This window comes from Artemia sp. Qi Xiang Cuo, chromosome 8 (genome assembly GCF_049724085.1).
Source record: "Artemia sp. Qi Xiang Cuo chromosome 8, ASM4972408v1, whole genome shotgun sequence".
NCBI lineage: Eukaryota > Metazoa > Arthropoda > Branchiopoda > Anostraca > Artemiidae > Artemia > Artemia sp. Qi Xiang Cuo.
The window spans coordinates 69590075-69605802 of NC_142801.1; the positions used below are offsets into that span (position 1 = coordinate 69590075).

Below are 15728 nucleotides of genomic sequence, written 5' to 3' on the forward strand. Positions count from 1 at the left end.
CTGCCATATAGAACAATGATAAGAGAACTTGGATGATATACTCATCATAGTCTTCATTGTTCTTAGACCGCTGATCAGAGCAGAATGATGAAATACGCTTGCAAAAGAACGCTATAAGGTGTAAGATCTTAGTGCTAAGATTTCACTTTTAAGCGTTCTTTGTAAAAGACGTAAGATCTTAGCACAAAGATGAGTAAAAAACAGCCCAAATATTAGCAGAGGTAGATAACGAAAGTAAATTGTATGCATCATTTTATCTCTTGCCTCTCTACCGAGCCACATTCCTCGGTGGGGCCGCGCCTCCAAAAAGATGATTTGTGTTTCCCAGAGTTTTGTCAATTGAATACACTGACATGAAATGACTACCCATACTTCAGATGAGCTAGGCTTAATTGTACTCTAGATTTTTGCCCCTCCCCCTAGATTTTGAAAAACACCTATTCTGGTATTGTTATTGAAAAAAACAGAAAAACAACAAAATATGTTTTAAGAAGTATCTGATAGTTAGAAAAACAGGGAAGGATTTTCAATGAGTATATAATTTTTATATATTAAGCACAATGTAATTTTACTTTGTGTTTGAGCATGCCCAGGTTGACGGCCAGTTTTTGAAGCTGCTAACTACAGCAGTGTCATTTGGATTATAAAGTTTAAAAATATAAAAGGGTATTTTTTACAAGGTAAGAAATAAGGGTGTTTTCTCTTTGCTCGTTTGATTTTCCTCTGGTATTATACCTACTTCGCTTTTTTACTAATTAACACTCAAATACGAAGCTAATGGTAATTTTTTTTTATTTGTATTCCACTTCACCATTTTATATCTTTGACTGCAAATGTTTCAAAAACAGAATAACAAAAACTTGCACAATTTCTATCTCTAACATTCTTTTAAACATGTTTACTTTTCTCAATTGCTTTAATAATTTCTTTCCAGCACACCCATAAAAAATTTCCAAGAAAAAGAAATTAACTTTAGTCTCAATGAAAATTCTCAGAAAATCAAGGCTCTAGGAGAAAGTTTAAACTAAAAGAGTTAGAGATGATCTTTAAACTATTAGAAGCGAATAAACTAGAAGAAACCCAACCTTAGAAGATACAATACTATTTTCAAAGAAAGGCTGAAAAGGCAGTTTTGGGGTCATTTATTACAACTAATTCAGTTAATTTTCGAAAATTCTACATGGGTATTGGTGTCACAAGAGGAATGGATTTCATGCCCAGAAATATTAAAATTAAATGTAAATACTAACTTAATGAAATACTATGATCTCCTTTGTATAGCTAGTATATTTTTATCTTGTTATAGACTTGTAGGCTTTTAATAAATTCATCCATCTATCAAAATGAAATATGAAACAAACTAGGAACGTTTTCTGGCTAGTTAATCTAATACGATTTTGTGTTTTCACAAAAATGATTTGTTATAAGTACCAAGGACAGTGAGAATCAAATTTGATTGTTTGAAATGGTTAAGTGAGAGTTACACAAGTCTATACAACCATGAATGTCATAAAAAACTTAAAAATCAGTAATTCAACTTTTAGTGAAAAAGACCTCCATCTACAGTTAAGTAGTTTTTGGTTGCAGATGTAAATTTTTTTTAAGATCAGAAGAAAAAAACGTGGGCAGAAAATCAGCCAAAATAAGTTAAAAACATGTATACCCCCTATCTGTCTCTTTAACGTGCCTATGGGGATACTACTCGGAACAAACAGCTGAAGAAAGTATAGCTCTCCTTTGAAGGTGTAGTTATCTTTCGAAATCAACGGATTGTTAATGTTTGGATTTTTATGGACGAAGAACATTGCCAGACTCTACCTATTAGTTTTGCTCATTTGTTTCCTCGGTTGATGGCAACACTGACGAAAATGTGATAATGTCCTAGAAAACACGCAATTCTGGAACAGCCAAAAGAAAAACCTTAGAAAAATGCAGTTTATAGTTATATATAGACCTAAGATTGGTCCAAGGAGCAAAAATATTTTTCTTCGTCTTGACTTTCTAGGTACAGTGATCTAAGGACTTTGGTGAGAAAGTCATTAAAGTCCTCTGGTCAATGCCCTATTTTTGAAAAATTTAAATTCAACAGCATTCGACTGACACCAACGATATCTAAAACTTTAGAACTTTTCAAAAAACAAAAAAACTGAACAAAACAACAGAATATTGAAAATTAAAATTTTTTGCAGCAGAAAAAACGGGTACTTGTGTCTTATTCAGTACACACTCGAGACCTTTTCTCTCCTAGATGTATGAAACCGGCTTTATCTGCCTGTATTAAGAGACAATTAGCTTACGCTCAGTGGAAGACAAGTGACGTGTGACAGAATGCATTGGACTTGTATAATCTGGGCTATATATTGGCACATTAATGGGGTGGGGGTAAAGCATTTGGACAGGGTGAAGTTAGAAAACAATTGTTACTTCATAACATGCAGAATAATTGTAGCTAACACATTTTGCATGCATACCCACTATCTTTTACCCCCACCCCTCTAATGTGCAAAAATATTACCCAAATTTGTTTCTGAAGTATTATGATATCATTATATTTTGGTATATTTCATAGGATTAACCTAACTTCACATTAACCTAACTTCGAATGTGTATCGAATAATACACAAGTACCAAAAACGGACTTATTATTAACTAGTGCCGTCATGCTACATATAAATGGACAGCGTTACCTAAAACTGACTGCTTTAAACGCAAAATTATATTATTTTTTACCAAACTGTTTCCATTTTATCTGCTGAGAACAAACTTCCGAGGGCCAGAGCTACCCCTAAAACGTTGCTTTGGAAGCTGGGACGAATCCCGTATCCAGGGGAGTTGAAGGTTTTGAACCCTCCCACCCCCTCTCCCCCCCGAAATAATTGTCTGACTCATTAAAACGTAACAAAAATGGTTATAAATAAATTTTTGATGCGTTTTTAAAGTTTTTGTATCCCCCCCCTCCCCCCGAAAAGAAATCCTGGATACGTTCTTGGCTGGGGCCACTCATAAAAAGTTCGAAAGAGTTTTAACGACCCTTAAATATTAAATCTGAGTATACTAAAATTGGGTTGTCCATTCTCAGATCCTTCCAAAAAAAAAAACAGTTCAGAACCGTTGGTAGTCTATTCGCAGGCCTACATGGATTCGTCTTTATAAACACATTTGTGACTACTGGTCCAATTTATTGTCAAAGAAAACAAATAAAATAAATTCGACCTGAGCTAGACAAACAATTGCACAATAAGTTCACTTTCCTTTTTTTTCAATCTTGGTTTCATCGATAATAGAATAATTTACGACATGATACAACCGGTAGATTATGTGAACTAAAGAGTCAAGTTTATTGGCCTTCAGGCAATGATGCCTTTAAATCCAAATGCGAGTTGACTGGTTTAATTTCAACAAAAGAATCATACTTCTAAAACCTAAATATTCACTTACTTAAAAGAATAATAATATTCACTGAATAAAAGCAAAAAAGAATAGTAACATTAACTGAATAAAAGCAAGGCTACCATGGAGTAATGGACACAAATTAAGGGAAGGGGTGGAAATGCTCATAGCTTTTAATCTTTAATAGGAAACAAAATTTTGAAAGTAATATCTTGTGATTAAAAAATGAATTGACATACACCACTCCCTAATATGGCGTGTAGGGTAAAAAAATTCCAGGGGCATCAGCATAGAGGAAATGAGGCGGAGGGGGGGCATGATCGTCAAAACAGCAAAAAACAAGAAGACTAGACTATTTCCTTTGTAAAATCAAGACATTCCAAAGTTTCCATTACCCAGGAAAATCCCTCTTGTACGTCTAGCCTTAGCTCAGAGACTTCAAAACGCAAGAATGGGGGTGGGGAGGAAGAGATAAAATTTTAATACGTTCACATAACAAAAATGCCCATACAATTTGCTAGTTTTAATTGTCGTGTACCAGACGACCTAGCCCCCAGCATATCTTCCTCTATTCATGTGTACATTGCAAAAAACAGTAGAGACAAATGGGGTAAGGGAAACTCCCATAGAGATTTCCCCCCAAATCCATCTAGGAACGTGAATCCATGTAGGAATTTACAGAGCGGGGGCTCCAGCCCACAATAAATGCACGTTTCTGTGTATTCAACCACCACCCTCTCCATGAATATTCCTTGTCCTTACCCCATAGGGCCCAGGCCTGCATGTGCCTAAACTGATAAAGACTGATAATTTGCAACAGTTTTACTGATTTTCTTTTTACAAAAATATGTATTTGATGACAGGCACTCGGTATATCAAAAAAAGAAAAAAGGGGATGTTGAACTAACCAAAACAAATGACCATTTAACTCGCCAAAATCTGTAGGAATTGGACTACTTCGAAAACGCTGAAATGTAATTTTCACTCAAAAAGTGTCCCTAAATTTGCACCAGGGTGTAAGGGGATAAATTATTTTATTATGAGGATGTCTTACAACTTAAAATGGTTCAACCTAATACGACTCATTATGGTGTATCTTAGAATCCAAGATCAGGCATTCTATGAGCGTATCTAATGGAGGGTAGTTTCCCCTAGAAGTCATGGCTGTCATATGGAAAATCCTCAAAAGTGGTTGGTAAGCCTATTTTTAACTAGCCTTTTACTAGCCTGATCCCTTTATATTGTATTTCAAATAATAACGTCTCAAAAATATTTTTCAATTCTCAAAAATGTTGTAATGCACTTTGATTTTGGGCAAGGTTACACCAGTACACAAATAAATTGAATAGTAAATAAATAAACAAATAAACAGAATTTAAAAATCGTAGGTAATAAATAACTGGTCGCATCTGATGAGATGATTATTGTGTTCGTTTAATAAATAAATAATATTTATTATTTAGCTGATACCGAAATGTTAAAAGAAAATATGAAAATACTGCAACTTTGCAACATTTTCCACTGTTGTCGCACTAAAAGTATTTGGGAATTTAAGATACTTTCGTAACAGATTTGATTATTAACAGATGTATAATAATAAATGGGTAAATAATCAAATAAATAAAATAAATAATAAAAAATAGAACGAGTAATAAAAGAATATAATTAGAAAAGTTTAGTTATAAATACCTGGTCGCATCTGTTTGATTGTATATTCATTGATGAGATGATGATTGTGTTCGTTTAATGTGCAGTGGAGAGAAACACAGTCAGATTGGAATAATAAGTCCTGAAAAAAAAAAGGGTGTTACGCATGCACCTATACTAACAGCTAAATTCAATGAATATAAAAGTTTGAATATATTGCCCTAGTTCATTAGCCTTAATGAAAGATGCATAAGTAGGGTTTTTGGCACCCCTGCGCAATGCCAATTTTGCCCTCTCCCTTCACAAATGCTCCAAAGATTAAAACATGTTTAACTAAATAGCGCCGCAATAGATGCTGCACCCTAGGGCAAGTGTATCCCTCTGTCCCCTAGTTACACCACTGTTTATAACCTCAATTTTTCCAGCAATAAAAAAGACCTGCCAAGGTAACTACAATTTTCTGGTCTTTTCGGTGGAAGTATACTGTAATCACCTGGGTTTACGAACATTAGGGTCAATATATATTTGAAATCGCATATTTTCATACCTCTATACTTAGAAGGATTTATTAAGTGAACACTGGTTCATCTCCCAGGACGACCTGTAGATCAAGACATTGGTGCTAATTAGGGGGCAGAGGGAATCTACGCCCTATATTTTTAGCCCCCTCATAGATTTTGAAAATACCTTTTTCGGGGGAGGAGGACATTCCTTAAAAAATGTCTTTTTTGGTATTTCAGTTGAAAAAAAAATGAAAAACAGACAAATTTGGACCCCTACCCCCTAGGCATTCAAAAGTATATTTTGCCATACTCCCTAAATTTTCGTGAATGAATCATGCCACTGGATCAGGAATGTATCATATCAGGGAATTTTCCTGAGAGGGGAGGGGGCACAAAAATGTCATTTGATGCCGCCAACTAAATTCCGGGGGGGGGGCTTCACGTCAATCTCAAAGAAGAATCCCCGTATGTAGATGCGTCCCACCCAAAAGGGCATCAATAAAACTACAAATGATGCCTAAAATTGCAACCTTAGAGACACTAAATTTATATTCCTCCTCCGAATGTCCAGTATGTACAATTTCGTAATTTCCATTATGCTCGAATATTCACTTGATCTGCAATATCATGATCTGTTTTCATTGCGTATATTCCTTTATCTGTTCAATATGCCAAAAATCGTGACAAAACCTAAATGCTTGCCTTTTTTATTTATATTTTTGGCAACGGAGAAAGATATAACGAAAAAAAGTTTGGCCTTAGGGAACTTGGCAGCATTATTTGAGACATTTGCATTTGAAGTTCAAAATAGATAAAAACTCGTAATAGATTTACAAACGAGTATCAGCTGGACTAAGTATTAAAATAATCTTTGTTGCATGAAGACTCATTTATTCCTGTGTTTATGAAGTATGTAAAGGGGTGTGTGCGTCTAAATGATTTACTGGGTTATTTGGGTTCAATTCCAGCAAAGAGTTGCAATATACAATTCGAAAACTAGTAGTTTCTTGCGTTAAAGAGGAAGGATAGTGTTAATAAATAATGAACCAAAGCAGTGGCATAATTTTGTCAAAATCCTAGGGGAACGGGGGCCAATTTTCCCAAAATAAGGGAAATGACAGTGAAAACTGAAAAATGGTGCATATATTACCAAGAAGGTAAAGATAACCTATACTAAAGAAAGCTGACCTGTTTCCCTCGATACTTGAATTCTGCACGTTTATCTTAGTTTAGCCAAGATTTTTTTGCACAAACTAAATTTCAGCTGGAGGGGCAAACTGCGTTGTGGGGGGGGATTGGGTCTGGAGGGGCGGTTGCCCCCCCCTTCCCCTTAGGAAATTACGCCCCTGAACCAAAGGTGTACTAAAGATATGTCAATCTGTAGAGGACTCTGAAGAATTTTTTACGGGTGTCAAAAATCCGTGCTTGGTTTAAAGAATGGTACTTACATATTATATCGACCCCACTCAAGAAGTGAAGTTAGGTTAATTATAATGAAATATACCAAAATATGATGAAAATATAATACTTTAGTATCAAAATTATGGAACTACAACAGAGAATTATGGAAAGCAGGCCGCCCAGAACGCATTATATTAAATACCTAACGTATCCACCTCTATATTAAATATCTAATTCAAATTTACCTGCATATTAGTTCATCTCACTCAGGCTAAACTAATTATCTCCGAGTACACACAGAGAAACCGGTTTTTACAACATATCAAGAACAACAGTATGGTCGAGATAATATGTAAGTACCAAAATAATTTTCCAAAATAATAATTTTTAATAGGTTGAACAGTTATTACTTACGAACCTTTTTTGTTCGCAGGGTAGGACGATACGATGACTGATTCACTCGAGGGATGCCCACTTTCCGCCATGCTTGTCACAGTTTCCGTCACACTGGGTACACTTCCGTCACGGTTGGCCCTTAGAGCCAATATTTATTTCCATTCATTTACCAAAAGTTTTGCTCATAGTCTTCAATTCTACAGTGGTTGGTTCTCGATAGACTTTTAAAGGTACTTACGCATTATACCGCCAACACTCAAGAAGTGAAGTTAGGTTAATCCTTATGAAAATACTAACACATGATGAAAATATAATACTTTAGAAACAAATTTGGGCTATATATTTACACATTAGGAGGGTTGGGGTAACAGGTACTAACCTTACCTAGGCCCTCCCTATGTGCAAATATATAGCCCAAATTATACAATTCCAATGTATTCTGATACCCGCTACTTGTTTAATTGTTTCTTAATACAAACAGATAAAACTGGTTTGTTCTTGAGTTTTACACGGGATAAACTTGAGGGTTGGCGGCTTTCTGCACGAACGCAGTTATATTTTCATTGGGGGGAGGCTACAATAAAACAAATTTTACTTGGTAATTTGAAGAAGTGACTGGATATTTGATAAAATTTAACTTCGTGTCGGGGATGCGAAGTCCCCAGCCCCATGGGCGCCCATAAGCTGAAATTTAGGGGGGCTTACCTGGTCTAATCGGCACTTCCAGTGCTGTATAATAGAAATTCCGAAACAAAATATAAAATATAAGGAAGCATCATTCAGCCAGGGGGGCTGGAGCCTCCCTCCCCCTCCCATATGGGGGCCCATGCCCAGCCCACCACCTCGGTGTACGTCCCTAAACTCAACCCGTTCATGTTCCAAGTTCGCCTCTGCGTCTTCACCCTTCAGGTTTATCCTTTTCTCAATCGTGATGAAACCGAACAAAGTTCCTATTCGATTCTAAGGTTTAAAATACATTTTATTTAACCTTCATGAATTATATTATGGTTACTCATAGACTACAATTAGACCAACTTGAGCATACCCGCTGTCATGTCACTTCTGTACACAATAGGCATTAATTTCCATGAAGTTTTGCATGGTCGGATAGTTCGAATGATCTAAAAGACGGACCGGATTCCCCAAAGGCAATATTAAAAAAAAAGTCGTTTGACGTGTTTTAGTAACCCCACAATGGGTGTGTGTCTTTAGCACTACGAATCAACTGGAAAAAAGAATTTTGCCGTATTTGGGATGATTTTTTTCTTATCTCATTAAAACCAACGGATTACATGAATGTTTCAAAAACATTTTAAAAAACCTTTTATGGTACTGGGAGTTATTGAGTATGCCAATATAGTAAAACTCGTTACTACTGTGCTAGAAGGGTTATAGCACAATAAATGAAAGCTAAAAACTTGAAGAGAATACAAACATTTCTGGATGACACATGTCGGTGCCTCTTGTTAAATTGTATTTGTTCGTCTGCATTCTGAAAAACTACACATAAACCGACAATAAATAAGAATGATTAGGTTCACTCGGTCATTTTGCGAGGGGGCACTGACTTCCACCACCGGTGTAAATCTCAGACCGCCACGTATGCCAAACAATTCCGCCACGCGTGGCACATTCCCCAAAACACTTAATACATTCCCCAAAAGGCTTGGGAACGGTTCCGCCACACTTGGCACGCACCACCTTGTGTATATGATTTCTGATAGAGTGGCAGAGCTGTTCCTAGGGTTGGTGGTGTCCGGGAAAAAATTAATTACAACGCCCCCTCCCGACTCAAATATAAGCAAAAAAGCTTAATCAAAGGGGAAAATTTTATCGAAGGGTGCAATCCCCCAGTCACGGCACCCTGGGCAACTGATCCGGTTGCCCCCCCCCCCTCCGAAAGGCTCTGGAGTGACCCTTCGTCCTTTTAGGCGTCTGAATTTCTTTCAAACCCTAGTCTTCTATACTGTCTGCCCTGAATGCCTTCACAATGATTACAAACATTTCGTATGGAAATAGCTGTTTGTATACACTATACCTTGCTGAGCTACTGAGCTAATATAATCAGACATTCACACTTTAATTTTTTATCTTTTTGCTTTCCAAAATCTTTCTTAGTTCCAAGGTTGCCAAATATTATATAGATGGTTCGGATTTTTTCTCATTATGGCTTTCCAATATATCAGCTTGTTGTCAGCCCACATATGTTCTTCAGCTTGCAAAGTCTGGGTCTCGCTAAAGCTTGATAAAAGAATGTTTCCAAATTCACTCCGTTGTTTAGTATTGAATCCAGGGCCAAAAACATACTCTGGGAAGGTATTGCCAATTTCCATGTTAACCTTCTTCTGATTTCTTTTGACAAAACAAAATTTTACCTTAATTTTTCAGTCATCAGTATCTTTTTCTCGAGTTTTAGTTCTGAAAATGCAATTCCTATTATTTGAGTAGAATTTTAATTTAGGAAATGTATTTCCAGATCTTTGAAACCTCATAAATTGAGGGGTTGAGCAAAGTTGTGAAGCTGAAAAAACAGTTTTCTTGTACTTCATTTAAGCAAAAGGTCTATTTTGCAAGGTTTCACTTTCATAACAATGATTTTTAAAGATCATCAAAGGTCACTGCCCTCTATCGGCAGAAGCACTGGAGGTAGGTACTTCAATATACTTTCCTGGGACAAACTTTAGTCTGTAGACAGATCCCTGAAAATTTCATTTTCCTAACCTAACCCCTTTCCAATATAGCAAAAAGTAGCTAAACTAGAATCTTATAATATTTTTTATTGAAATATTTGTTTCCATAAACCATGTCTTACTTCACTATTAAGACGTGACTCAAACATTCTCGCTTTAATTTTTTCTCTCTTTTTACTTCCCAATATCTTTTTAAGCTACAACGTTGCCGCATCTTACACGTAGATAGTTTCAATTTTTCACTAGCTTTTTGGCTATCCGATATGTCACATTTAAATCCATGTAAATTCTTCCGCTTTCAAGCTCTGGGTCTCGCTTAAGCTTGACGAAAGAAAGTTTATCCTCCATATTCACTCTGTTGTAACCAAAATGCACTCCTTGGAATTTTTATATGACAACCTGGGTTAGCTGAGAAAAGGATGAAGCTGACAACTGTCACTAGAGGTGCCGTCTTAAGTTATAGCTATAAATTGATCGTAATTATATGATCTAAGAGGTGTCTTTAATGCTGCATATTCAACAATCCACCAATCTGAATAGAAATTACCTCTTTAAAACCCTCTGTAGTCCGATATGTTTTTTTTTTTATCAAAGGTATATTCACTCCTCGCGGATATACACAGGGGGTGCCCTAGGGACTCCGACCCCTCCAAAACCTTAAAATGTCTGAATGCCTCTTATTCCAATTATCAAATAATTTTGTCTGTATTACTATTCCCCCCTCCTGAAAAAAAAACTGCCCATGTGCCTGTCTCCCCTACTTCAGCCCTTTTCTAACTAAAAGTCAACGTACCCAGCCAAACTTGAGGAAAAATGAAAGATTGGGTACATAAAATGCGCGTGGATGTAAATATCTGGATATTAGTGTAATTTAGTGTTTTCTATTTCTCTTAAAATTTCCTAAATTTCTAAGTACCTCTTATTCCAATTATCAAATAATTTATTTTCTGCATTATTCCTCCCCCGAAAACTGTCCATGTGCCTGTCTCCCCTACTTCAGCCCCCTTTTTTCCTAAACATCACCGTACCCAGCCAAACTTAATGAAGGATGAAAGAGTTTATAAAATGTGTATGGGTGTAAATATCTGGATTTAGTGTTATCTAATGTTTTCCATATAATTTTTCCGGGGAGACTGGAACGGGTCCACACAGAACTTTGGTCAAATCCCCGGCACACAGCTAAATTCCATTCAATGTGACAAATTTTTCCGCATTGCACCTGCGTAGTCAATGGTCCTGATCGGACAGTATATTAGGCCCAATTTTAGAGCTAAGATCTTGCATCTTTCTGCAAAGATCATCGTTTTTTAACTCATCTTTGTTCTAAGATCTTACAGCTCACTAATGTCAGCAAAAAGTGTGAAGAACGCCACTGTTCTGCCATATAGAACAATGATGAGAGAAATTTGATGATACACTCATCATTGTTCTCAGACCGCTGATAATAGCAGAATGATAAAAGACGTTTGCATAAAAACGACAAAAGGTGTAAGATCTTAGCACATTGATGAGTGAAAAAACAGGCCTATTATTTTCACAAGTTTGACCTGCTTTCCTTCAGATTGCCTCAATATATAGCGGATGAACATTACTCCTTAAATTTGACCGTGATAGTGATTTGTTGCCAAGTTCAGATAGTTTTTAATGCGTTTAACTGAAACAGCGGGCGCTAATTTATTCAAGTTATTCTTATTGTTGTCCTGTTTGGGATAGCTAAACTAATCTATTTTTGGTGTCTTTACTACAAGGCCGGATTCAGGGTCCAGCAAGCCAACATTAGCCGTCACCTCAAAATATAAATAATAAAGAACTTAGTTTAATGTTCTATCTGTATAGCATATCCTTCGGTAAATTGAATCTTAGTTTGCGCTGAAGTGTGATAAGAAACATTCAATGGCATTAGGTGTTTTGGGACTGCAAAGTTCATAAATGCACATCAATAAAGCCTTCTTGGGGGACCAACATTAACTAAAATCCAATATATTAAGCACCAGGGCCGTATCCAGGATTTTTGTTCAGGGGGGGGGGGTTTACTAATTTTTGACTTTTGGGGGGGGGGGTTACTAATTTTTGACTAATTTTACTGATTTTTACCTAGGTTTTACTAATTTTCGACTTATTTTCGAGTCGGTCAAAAAATTTCGGGGGAGGGGGGGTTCAAACCGGGTAAACTCCCCCTGGATACGGCCTTGTTAAGCACTATGGAACTCGATTTCGGTGGGGGCCTCGGGACCCGCCCCCTCAAACTCTAAGTTTTCTTGAATTTCTGGTTAAATACACCCCCCCCCCCCGTGAAGATAAAAAAAACTGCGCACACACCTGTTTCTACTACCCATAAAGGGTAAAAATAGACCAGAGTAATTAATTAGTCGATTTCATTAAATAGAAAGTAAGATTTACCTGTAAAGTATAGACACGGGTGAGACCGAGGGATTTTTCCATTCCATCTGGCAGGTAAGGATCATAAAAAACGACATTGAATCCAAAAGCTTTGGCCCGTAGAGCTACAGCAGATCCAATTCGACCTGGAAAAATAAGAAATTTTCAACATCTCTCGTGATGACGACTGGTGATATCAAAGATTGCATCAGCTTTTTTATACCTGACAGCTGTGCTAAACGTTGTCACCAAATATGATGAAAATATCAAACAGTTCGTGGTAACGAACTGTAAGTAAGAAGCGACCCGGCTCAATAGTAACCGAAACTCTAAAAACCGGATTTTGGTACCAATACATACATCAAAAGAATCAGATTTTAATTTTGATTTCAAATATGTAAGTTTCATCAAGTTACGCGCCTGAGAAAATTTGGCTGATTTTCGAAAAAAGGGGGAAAGACCCCTAACAGTTATAGAACCTTAATGAAATTCACACCATCATATTGAGCGTATCAGGGAACCCTGCTGTAGAGGTTTCAAGCTCCTATCTACAAAAATGGGGAATTTTGCATTTTTTGCCAGAAGAAAGATCACGGATGCGTGTTTATTTGTTTTTTTTTTGTTTTTGTTTTCCAGGGGTATTCGTATTTGCCCAGTGTTCCTGGAATATCATAAGAAGGCTCATTGGAACGGAAATTAAAAGTTCTAGAGCCCTTTTTAAATGACCAAAAAAATTGAGGGCAACTAGGCCCCCTCCCACGCTCATTTTTTTCTCAGTCACCCAATTAAAATTTTGAGATAGCCATTTTGTTTAGCATAGTCGAAAATCTAATAAATATGTCTTTTACGATGACTTAATCCCCCACAGTTCCCAGGAAGGCTGCAAGTTATGAACTTTGCCCATTGCTTGCATATTGTAGCCTATCGGTTATTGGGAAGTATACAGACATTTTCAGGAAGAATTTTTTTTTTGGTGGGGTGGAGGAGGGCTGGAGGAGGGGGTTACTCGGAAGAATCTTTCCGTGGAGAATGTTTTTTTAGGGCCAGTGATAGGGCTAAGCAGGATGCATCAGATTTCCCAGCATTATTTAAAAAACAATCAGAAATTAAATTAAAAAAAACAAGTTCTTTCAACTGAAAGTAACAATGAACACTATAACATAAAACGGGAAGAAACTAAAGCGCTTATGAGGGGGTTGTCCCCCCAGTCAATACCTAGCTAATTAAGCTACAGTTTTTTTTTTTTTAGTGTTTTAAAAATGGGTATCTATTATAATTAAACGGCCTTTGTGTTTCAGGGGTTTTTGAATTAAATATTTTTTTAACTATCAACTTAAAGAACGTGGTATTTTCTAAGGGGAGAACCCCATCATATACGTAATAACATATACGTAATAAAAAAAAAACAAGCAATACAGCTCAATAGTAATCCAAACTTTTAAAAACGGAACTTTGATGTCAATAAATGTATCAAAAGAATGGGCTTATAATGCTGATTCTAAATATATAAATTTTGTTAAGTTTAGTATTACTCATCAAAGGCTACGAGCCTGAGAAAACTTACCTGATTTTTTAAAGAGGGGGTAAACATCCCCTAAAAGTGAAAAAATGTTAATGAAAATCACTGTCAGATTCAGCGTATCAGAAAACCCTATAACATAGGTTTCAAGCTCATATCTGCAAAAATCTGCAACTTTGTATTTTTTTCCAGAAGAAAAATATACGAATATAGAAGTTCGTTACGTAAGTTAATTTGTAAATTACGTCAGAACCAAATGAGACAGCCATTTAGCAAAAGAAAATTAAAAATTTTATTAAAATTTTTTTTACTTATTCAATGACGGCGAGCAAAAATAAAATCTGCATTAACTAAAAAACTATCAGAAATTAAATAAAAAAAAAAGTTTTTTAAACTGAAAGTAAGGAGCGACATTAAAACTTAAAACGGACAGAGATTATTCCATATATGAAAGGGGCTGATCCCTCCTCAACGCCTCGCTCTTTACGCTAAAGTTTGACTCTGTCTCCCAACTTTATTTTTTAAAACAATAAAAAACTTTAGCGTAAAGAGCGAGGCGTTGAGAAGGGATCAGCCCCTTCCATATACGGAATAATTTCTGTTCATTTTAAGTTTTAATGTCACTCCTTACTTTCAGTTTAAAAAACTTGTTTTTTTTATTTAATAATAGTTAAGAAACAAATTTGGGCTATATATTTTCACATTAGGGGGATGGGGCGGTAAAGCATAGCATATATTTAATACGTAACCTAACCTAGGGACCTTTCCCCCCCCCTAAACCCCAAAAAACAATAGTTTAAATATTGCAAACGCAATGACAAACCACGGTTTACGATCCAATTCTCTATTGAAAGATACCCGTTTGACTAGTTTCCTTTAGCACAATATATCGCGTGGATACAGCTAATGCAACAGTACCGAAAATCCTATGAAAAATCTGATCGGTTCGAACTGGAGCTAGCTAAATCTCGGTATTATTAAAATATTATTGTGAGAGTATTGCATAAAATATTATGGTCAGTTTTGCATTTTAGGGTCTTAAGCCTTACCCAATATAATTTAATTTGTACATTAATTTTAATATATACATTATATGGTAGAGACCGTCTTAGGTGTACGTTCTAGAAGGAGCGGCCAAGTGGATAACCCCTTACTGAGATTATCCTTAAATCGCATTAAACTAGCGTCCAATTTAGCTTATTACAATCGACTTCAATTGATTTTTGTTACTGCCATCCAATAAAAACCATTGTCTTTCAGAGAGAATAGTTTTCATTGGCTGTTAGTGACGTAAGTCAATTGCTATCAATTGCAATTAGCTATACTGAACGCCGGGTAAGAACCTTTGGGTATCCCCATGGGCGCCCATAAGCTGAATTCCAGGGGGGGCAAACCTCATCTAATTGGCACTTTTAATGCTATATAATAGAAATCTCAGAACAAAAATATAAAAATAAGGCAGCATCATTCCGCCAGGGGGGCGGGGGCCCCCTTTGCCCCCCCCCCCATATGGGCGCCCATGGGTATCCCCCAAGAAACTAGCTAAGAAGGGAAGTAAATAACAAAAATAAAACAGGCTAATTACACTAAAAACAAGATTGTGGAAAGAGACTTGAAAACTAGAAATATCAAGGGAGTCATCCCCCTCCCTCTGCATAAAACATATACTGAAAGTAAAATTTTTAAGCTTTTTCTTAACAAGCATTTAGCAGTTTTATTTTATAGCTATATATCATACATTCCATATTCTCAGCGGAAAACAAGAAACTTAATTACAAAAAGCAGGCCTTTTTTTGGCAGTAT

At 36.2% G+C, this 15728-nt stretch overlaps 1 protein-coding gene across 2 annotated transcripts in view; it reads right to left on the reverse strand.

Moving 5' to 3' along the window:
* CtBP (C-terminal binding protein) overlaps window positions 1-15728 on the reverse strand; it is a 124018-nt gene that overhangs the window by 78946 nt on the left and 29344 nt on the right. For both annotated transcript variants that reach the window (XM_089093723.1, XM_089093724.1), the window contains exons 4-5: window positions 12428-12552; window positions 5080-5179 (exon numbers count right to left, since the gene is read on the reverse strand). In XM_089093723.1, coding sequence (XP_088949849.1) covers window positions 5080-5179; window positions 12428-12552 — 225 coding nt within the window. The remainder of the gene's footprint in view (window positions 1-5079; window positions 5180-12427; window positions 12553-15728) is intronic.